Source organism: Pyxicephalus adspersus, chromosome 6, assembly GCF_032062135.1.
Source record: "Pyxicephalus adspersus chromosome 6, UCB_Pads_2.0, whole genome shotgun sequence".
Lineage (NCBI taxonomy): Eukaryota > Metazoa > Chordata > Amphibia > Anura > Pyxicephalidae > Pyxicephalus > Pyxicephalus adspersus.
This window is the reverse complement of record NC_092863.1, coordinates 31120195-31130289: the sequence shown is the minus strand read 5'-3', so window position 1 is coordinate 31130289 and position 10095 is coordinate 31120195. Positions and strand designations below refer to the sequence as shown.

Sequence of the window (10095 nt, the reverse complement as noted above, 5' to 3'; positions counted from 1 at the left end):
TTTTACTATGATAAATATTGACAGAGAAAGCCCATAATACTAATATTATACACCTGATATTACACCAGATTTGCTGGCTCTAGCAAAGCCAAAAAATTAATGCACAGGGGTTTATAAATCAATTTACTTGATGAGTATAGTATTCCTACTTATTTATCTGTAAATCAGCACATTTTACACATTATTGAGCGCTTGACCCCTAATAAAACAATGAAAACATTTTGCATTAACCAAACACTATATGGGGGATTTTATTTGAGAATTCATCGAATGCAGCAATGTGAAGTAGCATTCTATAATGAATCCCAGGGGGCAAAGCATTTTCATTGAAGGTGATACTAACCATTAGGGACTTTTGTATTTTACATGGAGTTCCACTTTGATGCTCTTTGCACAAAGTCTATGTGATCTTCCAAAACTGTATCAGTGTATGTATGGGCACAAACACCTAGTACAGCATTACCCCATGTACTGTGCTGTATCTTTTATTTCATTTGGCTTATTGTCTTCTGTAATTGTTTCAACACACAAACTAAATGTTTAAACACAAGGTTAAAGGAACATAAAGTCAAAAACTTTCTTTAGGTCTGCTTAAAGTTCATTAGTCCAAGGCAGAGAGTAAATAAAAAATGGCTGCCTATATCTTGCAAACCTTACCTCTTTCTAGACCAGGGTCCCTTGGATTCCTTGTAGTTGCTGCTTCACGTTCACTTCTTTCAGTTTACCATGGCAAAGGACTGGTGCTGTGTAAGGTTGAAATAAAAAGCCAGCCAAGAGTATTTTTATCAAATGTTGTCCTTTTTCATAATTAACAAATAGAAGCTTCAGGAGGCTGCAGAACAGGGACTTTAGGGAATCATACTCTAGTAGAGAAATAAGCATTTAAGAGAGCCAGGATAACATTCAGTAAATGGTAGCTATAGCATTATGAATGGACCAACAATACATTTTTGACCTAAGGTTCACTAAAAACTCACTGTAAAAAATAAAGTTATCAAAAATTCAAATATTCTGAAAAATCTAAATCATTAATTTATTGTACAAACTGTTACTAGGGTTGTTACAATTTAGTGTTGCCAAATAGCATTTTTAGGAAACATCAAAGGTTCATCAAATTATGCTAAAGGCAGTCATCCAAGAAAATGCTTTGCTTTCATTAATAATACATTAGAAGTGCTAGAGATGGATAATTTATGAAATTTACACAAAATATATGGACATATTTATGGATATATATACAGATTGAGTTCATTACTTGCATTATACTTTAATTTCAGATGTAAAATTAAAATGATAGCTTGTGAGTTTACTTTTACATTTTTATGTTGTAGAGTATTGACTGCTTTCTAGGATCAGTTGTCTGTTGAATTTAAAAAACAACACTGTGTTTTTACAGCCATACAGTACATCTATAAATCTACTAAACCCAGATGCAGCACATAGGACTGCCTTTTGATTTATTCTACGTCCCTGGATTTATAAAAATCATCTATTGTCATTAGTCTAGGCCAAATAAAAGATGTATGGTAAAGTTTTTGTACCTTCAGACAGTCAAACGTCTGTACTTCAAAACTGAATAGTAATACAAAATGGTAATATTGTAGATATGCTATACCAAGTATATATATTATATAAAATATATATATATATATATTATACCAAGTAAAAGGTAATGATGTTAAAACTGCATATTGCATAAACATTTATATACAGTACATTAGAGTCATAATTGGGCTACATGCTTGTTATCTGACATGAACGACGGTGAAATCTAGCATGTGTACAGTGGTCCTCTGATTTAATTCACCGATCTGTCCTGGTGGATCAATGAATGATTGAGCAGGGATGGCTAATGGAGGGGAGCTCAGCTGGGTGCCCCTCGCTCAACCTCCGCATCTCTTCTCCACAGAACAGCATTGTGTGTTATAGTGCTCATTCATTCTATTGTTGCTAGAAACATTCAGAAAAGATCCAACAGCAGCCAGCAGCCAACGTTATTGGTGGGCTTGAAAACCCTAAACATGTTTTGCAATATATTTGTATACTGTTTATTAAAGCAAATTATTCCTGAGTTGCATAGCTTCTTACCTGCAACAGAAAGTTTTGTTACTGGCAAAGTCTCCAGATAAGAAACAAATTCACAAAAATGCCAAGAAAACTGTATACAGTCGGATGTGATGCAGAACATATTTAAAAAAAAAAATTTTTAGATTTACATACACTTAAAAATAAATTTGGACTAATTGGATCATGTCTTCAAAGCCAGAAATGGGACAACATAGAATCTATACTGGATCTGATAGAGCGTGTCCTATATTACTCCCTGCATGTGAATGTATTATTGTATTAAGTCATAAACCACTTTTATTTATTTATTTTTTTTTCATTGGGCACTAGACTTAGCATATATCAAAATAACATCCAAATGTGTTGCCTTGTCATTGCCTTGCAGCTCTCAAATCCTGCTGATTGTATACCAAATAAAATAAAGAGGGAGCCAGTAACATTTCTCAGGGAGTGCTGGATACACAAATCGGAGGTCATCCACTGATAGACTCAACAACTTGGAAAACAATGAAAAACTAAGGATTAGCTTTCATAGTTCAAACTTTTATAATGAACTAGAAAAGATATCTCACCTAAAATGAGAAAAACACAAATAAATTTGCTACCAGTTTTACTGACCAGCCTACTCAAATTAGCAATGGGTAAATCTTCAGTCCCAAAGTGAGGCACACACCCGTAAGATGTTTTACCAGTCCGATCTTACATACAGCACAATTTGTGTGCCTTCACTTAATATGTACCAACCCATCCTGTCTATCCAAATCTAGGTTAAAAACACATCAAAGTTGGTTGCTTACAATTAGCCTGATGTCGCATTTTCTTCAGTTTCCTGGTTAATTCAATCAATTAATGAGATCGGTGATTGGATTGAAAGTGCAAATTGGCAAATGTGTAATAAGCCTTAGAGGGAACATGCACTGCAGAGCTTTAAATTCCAGGGTATGTAATTGAAAGAGTTGAAGTGACTAAAATATCTAATGGATGAAGAATTAACACAACTACCATAGAAGTATGCAATCTGTACAAAAAATCCTTTCTTTTAGAGTGCTTTATGTTTATACACCATAAAGTAATTCTATGCTGCCATACTGACCAGATATACCAGGGAGGCAGAAGAGTTGTGCCTAAATTTGCTTTAACCTCCCTAGCGGTTCATTTCTTTCCGGTTTTATATGTCTAAAAGCTTTTCATGAACATTTTAAGTATAATAAAGTTTGAAACACAAAATCATGTACAAATAATAAATTGAATAAATTAAAAAATCTATAAATATTTAAAAAAAAAATTTAATTTTTTTAAATATTTTTTTTTTAAATACATATTATACCCATACTAATATATATACTGTAAAATAAATGTTCTTGAAAACAATGTACTGCTTTTACACATAGAAATCCAATGTATTGCATTCAATACAGTTATTTTGTATTGAATGCAATACAAATGGTTTTTGAATTTCCCGCCCCGCCCCGCCGGCAACGTACACACACACCAAAGTTACCAGGAACTCCCCGGTGACTCATCGGATGCAGAAGCCGGCCGGAGGAGGAGAGAAGAAGACAGAGATTGCGACGATGGACGACGCGGGACGCTGGCTGATCAGGTAAGACTCTACTTACTATTACCTCCCAAAGGATTAGCTATAACCTATAGCTTTTAGCAACTTTTTTCTACCCCGGGTCATACTCGGGGTTACCTCTAGGGAGGTTAATCCCCAGTGGAAGCATAATTTTAAACTCAGTATAAGATGCTTATTTGCATACATTTGCATATCATCTGAAATCCAGCCACTTTGTATTCCATTGTAGCCACAATCACATATGGTACATCATATATAGGCCAGAACTACTCGTTACATCCAGCAATAGCCAGATGTAAACCAGTATCTGTGCATTCATTTACAGGCCTGCCATGGAATATTAGTGGTTACCCAGATGTGGTATATCTTTTAGGTGCTGTTTATTTGCATATATTACCAGGACATGTTACCTGTAATCTAGCTACTTTGTACTTAGCCCTCCATGTAAGTTATATGCATATATCCATGGAGCATCACATATAGGCCAAATCTATCAGCTACATCTGATATGAACTATGGTGAAATCTAGCATGTGTACAGTGGTCCTCCGATTTCATTCACGGATCTGTCCGGGTGGATCAATTAATTATTAAGCAGGGATGGCTAATGGAGGGGAGCTCAGCTGGGTGCCCCTCGTTCGTCCTCCCCATCTCCCCTTCATAGAACAGAACAGGCCAAATCTAGCAGCTTCATCCAATGCTAGGCAGAAAAAAGTAGGTGCGTCCTGACTTTGAAGCTTGCCATAAAAACAGTTCACCCAGGAGGTCTTTTCCATTTTTTTTATGTCAAGCCAACTCTATTGACCTCGACATCAGGCTTCGATTTTACCACCAGTTCAACATGTTATAATAGTTGTAATAAAAAAGCAAGGCGATTGCTTATTCTACACACACAAGATTAAGTAGGTTCATGATGTGAGGAAAATAAACCAGTGAATTAAAATGACAAAATGCATTGATTGTTCAGTTTAGTAATTGTTAAATGGGATTAAATGAAATAAAGAAAACAGAGAAATGCAATTTTTGGGGATGAAGGACTAGGACAGAGTGCTGACCTGGCTGATTTGTCACTCTGCTGACAACAGAAGTGAACTAAGTATGGATGAAGTACACAGGCTGAATAACTAATAAGAAGATAACAGAGTTACATCCTGGCATAACTTTCCTAATGAACAGGGCACTGAGTTGAATGGCATTGTAGCATATGGTAGCAGTGGAGGGATGGTGCTTGTTATGTTTGGGCCAAGAGACGGTTCGTCTTCCCATTACTATGTCACCCCCTACAGCAGTTAGGACATGACTGGACTACCTAAAAATGAAATTGGCTTCTAAATCCAGTGCCATTTTACAATTTAAGAAAGAAAGCATTGACAATATAAGTGTGGTAAGGCTGCGTACACACGTTCAATAATTTTTGTTGGAAATGAACGATCCACGAAAGATCGTTCGACAATTGTTAACTAAAAAAGTGTACAACGCCTGGTCAACGACGCCCACAAACTAGGAATCTCGCTGGAAACGAACGACCATTCTGGAGGATCTGTTTGGGCGACGATCATTCGTAATCTATTGTGTGTACAGTTGTTCAGTGATTGTGGATTGTTCTGTGATACACTTTCTCTTGTACCTTTCACTTCCTATTATTCCTTTCACTTCCTAATTATTGATGGATTATAATTGAACGATCGTATCATTACAGCATGTACAGAATTGTGCAAAATACGATCGTTCAAAATAATCATGGATAATCGTGGATAAAATTATTTTAAAATCTCAAGTAGTTTCAATACCCTATTTTATACTCCTCTACTACACATTTGGCAAGGTCACATATCTGAAATAAAACCTACTTCAGCACCAGAGTCTACGTATGGAAGATTCACATGTTTTATTAGGAAGACATATATATAACCTTCACATTTTTTATCTCTTTGCAACAAATTGCTCTAGTTGCTTTGGCTCATACCAGGGGTGTAAAATATTTATACTGCGAATCCAGAGTAAGCTTACGAAAAGGTTTGAAATCATCATGGTTTAAAAATGAACCACGCAATGTTAAAATGCCCAGGACATATCCAAGAGTCTATTAGTCTTTGTACATGGTTTTCACGCATTATCAGCACCTACAAAGCAAAGAAATCATATAAGAGTATGAAATAACTGACAAAAAATACAGAATATTGTACAATGCAGTGTTCATTTTCAGGCCCATTCAAAGGGATAATAAAGTGCATTAGTAAACACAAATAGATATAACTGGACACTTTACCTATCTGTAAACCCGTCACATACCTGGGCAATTCAAACAGGCGTTAACCTCAATTGAACCCAACTATCAAAATGATATGTAGATCTAGGGATACAGGCAAGTTTTACATTTTGCTCTGTAAATCAGACTTGGTGCCATCCTTTCCAAAATCCAAAGCCTTCCGATTGATTCTTTGGTGTGGTTGGCAGCCACATTGACAAACTGGTGCAAGAAGGCAGGTGAAAGGTTTTGGAAGACATCAGATGTCTGTATCTCTGTATCTATGGATTGTTTTCACATTTTTACAAGCCTACAAAGTCTGCTTATGTAACTCTTATCATAAGTTTAATTTAAACTTGTCAATGACCAGATTCACATTACAGCTTACAACTTTATAACTGAAGATCCCCAGTTTAGAGGTAGAAGGGTACAGTAAGTGTAATGGACATCATTATAATTACCCCAAACTTTCCAAGGGGCCTTTCCAGCCTTTAGCTGTTCTTTTATGTGTAAAAATGAAATTTTTATTTCCACAGAATACATGTTGGGTTTGTTTAATATCACTTAAGTAATGGAAACCATCACAAGCCATTCTGGAATCAGCTTATCTAAATCCTAAAAGAAATTTTATGTATCTGGTACTCCTGGAAATAGCACATTTCCTGTCCTGTTAATTCATTCACTGTAGCTGTGGAGGGAGCTGCTCAGTCTGGGTTTGGGCTTTAAAACAAGATAAATTTATCAGTGAAAGAATTAATTTAGGTGGTTTGAAATTCACAATTAGGCATAATGCACAAAGATGAAACACTGAGTGGACAAACTGAGTATAGCAACTTACCTCTCTCTTCGGATTTGTCGATAATCTCCGTCTTGTATATGCTGTATGCATCATAAGAGAACACACCAACCAATATGAAGCCAAAGAGCTGCAAGAAACCAGGACTAATGTCAGCAAGTATCTAACGCGTAAAGAAAAATTACGAAAGAGAATGCAGATATATATTGCAAATTAATATTGTTACTGGTTAAAGTATATCTCTTTAAAATCTGTCAATTCAAAAAAACTTGATTAGGGCTCTATATATGGTAGGATGGCAGGCGGAAAGTAGCCCTTGGAACCTCCTTTAGTGCCCCATAATATTTCTCTAGTCCTGCTGCCCATTGCTGTAATTGGGAAGTGGGACTCTTCCCTCCACACTGTAGTTCTAAGCACAGGAAGTATGATCATGTCAACATCTTCATTTAGCTGGAAAAATATTCAGCATTTCTAAAATGTTATTATGACAATGTGCTCCCTAGTCTGCCCCCAACTAAATTCAAACCTAAGATTAGTAGAGATAGAGGTCTGTATACGGTGATAGTAGCAGAACAAGTTAAGCTCAGGATAGTGAACCACCTTGTATCTACCAACCCAAATTGGGCTAGTTGCTTGTTTTTACCAGCACTGACATAAAGAGTCTTTTGGCTTTCAGTTCCAATGGTGACTGGGTGGTATTGTGTTAATACAATCTCCTAGTCAACCATGGGTCATGGAAGCCCGCACATTGAGATGTTGCCCTCTACTTGACTTGTGCAGGTGGGCTACACTGAGTGGAGTGGGTAGATTTATTAGGAAACTACTATACCAAAGGTACAACACATGGCCTGTGTCCTTAAAGCACATCACAGCCATTTACCAACTTTTCCATCAATTTCACCTTGATCGCTATCTTGGCCATTTACCATCTTTGTTGTTGACATTACCATAACTGTATTTACAACATGCCTTTTTCGCCTGCCCTGTGATTACTGTTATTACCATGATCCCCACCAATATTCCCACCATAAACTTGAAAGCCATGATATAATAGCCAAAGTGATTGAAGCGTGAAGAAGAAATGTCAGTTATTTTCTGCCAGGAACAACAGAAACCATATTTATTATAATTCAAGTTGGCAAATATATTTGTGTACATTGCAGTAGCCTAAAAAAATTGGCACTTTTCACTATACTATTTCAAACTGAAGAAAGTAGACATCCGATTACTATGGATAAAGGAATACATTTTTTTCCTGAATCTGGGGTCTCGGGCAGACCTATACTGAGAAACAGGAGAGAATTTGGATTTATTCTTACAGATCATCAAGGAATCAAATATCCTGGTTGGTTACTTCTATAGGCTCCTTATTTTCAAAAAGACATGTCACAAACAAGTTTCAACTAAGTTAGCTTTAATCCACTTTACCACCTCGCCAAATGTGAAAGGGGTTGTGGTAACAAGGGATCATTTCTCCACCTGTGGTTCAAAAACAGTATGATCTGCACTTACGAATATTGATCCATTGAGAATCTTGTTTGACATCTTAACGTCTTTGGCTAAGGCATGCAAAAGTTCATTTTACCAAATTTATTAAAAACAAGTAAATGTTTTCTGGAAACAGAGTAAAGCACAGTCAACAGGAAATGATTTGAATATACAAACTATGGGATCAGTATAAGGTATTCTACAATATCTGAGCAATGTGTATATACTTAACTTCTACAGATAAATATAAAGAGCTAAATTCTTACTATGCTGACCATTTTTAATAGCTTCACAATATTCTTCTTGATGCAATTTAGAACTAATTAACAAACATTACAGAATTATTTTTTTCTGTATTTTGGTTGGTTTTATTATTTTTATTTTTGCTTTTTCTTATTAATAAAACAGAAAATTGTCATGCAGATATAGACCTCTCACCAGACATTGTCATAGGGATTATGCAGTGTATAGTACCTGGAATGATTCAAGTCCTGGTATGTTTATTAATATTTTGTATTGGAAATGTGGTCATCATGGATGATGTTGGTGTTTTATCATAATGTAATTAAATGATGAATTGTTTCCTTTACGAGTCAGTCTTTAAATAGAGATGATGATATGTTTTGTGTGGGTTTGTATTTTAGGAGCTTCGATATGATGGTCTGTAAAATAGTCTGTAAAACAACCTGTTGGACAAAACATCATAACATAACCAGCATGTATACATGGCAACAACTTTCAAGCTAGCAAAAAAAATATAGGAAAGCTGTATCACTGTAAATCATGTCAATTAAAACTACACTCTGCCTGCAAGTCTGACTGCTCCCTGAAGTCTATGACCATCTTAAGGCTCTTTATTTAATTAAAATGAGCAAATAGGTCAATTACTGTGTGCTGACCCTAAATCAGTCAAGACTTGTCTTTAGCCCTATAGCCCACTTAATAAAGAAATGAAAGGTATGTTTTAGGAATGACTGTATCCAGGAAAAAAGTAGCCATATATCTTTCTGTTGCTGCTTTGATTCATTTGGGTATAGTGGCCACGAGTCCCCCATGTCCATGCAGATGGCTAGTAAGAAAAAATCTGCTGTAAATCTCTGGCACAGTTATTGTCTTTGCTGTCTATGCACTCAGACCTGAAGCCAGAAATCAGTGGTTTAACTACAAGTTCTCTTAAGAGATTTGAGATTCAAAGGTGTTAAATATAATTAAGCATTTAAATAATCTTAGTACTTACAGGTGGTCTGCATGATTCATTATCAAGCACAGCACCAAATGGTCAACTTTTGTTTTATGCTAATAGTATATGAATCATTCTTCTCATCAGCATGCTTATCTCACTGCTTGCACTCTGCAATATATGTACACATGCCCTGGTCAACTAATCTATGGCAGAGAAACAGCCATTTGGTTTTGATCTAATTTGTTACACATAAGATAGGGTGGGTAAATCAGGTGTCTGCACAGTGAGCAAACATCCATGGTCAGCTGGTGTGAACAAACATACTTTATGTGGTATACTAAATGTGAAGGTAAATAAAACAAAAAATTAAGGGCAGTATGGTTGGCTTAGTGGTTAGAACTCACACTTTTGTATCACTAGATCACAGGTTCAAATCCCAGCCAGGGCACTATCTGTAAAGAGTTTGTATGTTCTCCCTGTGTCTGTGTGGGTTTCCCCTGGGTACTCTGGGTTCCTCCCACATCACAAAAAAATGAAGTTAATTAAATTGGCTATCCCTCAGAAATTGTCCTTAGACAACATTAATAACATACGGCTATGGTAGAGACATTAAATTGTGAGCCCCTCTGAGGGACAGTTAGTGACATAAATATGGACTTTGTAAAGTGCCGTCCAATATGTTGGTGCTATATTAATACTGGGTAATAATCTAGCAGATGGTATAGTCATCCCCCC

The 10095-nt window shown here is 36.1% G+C and overlaps 1 protein-coding gene across 1 annotated transcript in view; it reads right to left on the bottom strand.

Annotated features, from left to right (window-relative positions):
* Window positions 1–5513: 5513 nt before the first annotated feature.
* The window catches only part of CMTM5 (CKLF like MARVEL transmembrane domain containing 5), an 18550-nt gene continuing 13968 nt past the window's right edge, over window positions 5514–10095 (bottom strand). The window contains exons 4-5 of the mRNA XM_072415097.1: window positions 6732–6819; window positions 5514–5768 (exon numbers count right to left, since the gene is read on the bottom strand). Of these exons, the coding sequence (XP_072271198.1) occupies window positions 5752–5768; window positions 6732–6819 (105 nt within the window). The 3' untranslated portion in view covers window positions 5514–5751. The remainder of the gene's footprint in view (window positions 5769–6731; window positions 6820–10095) is intronic.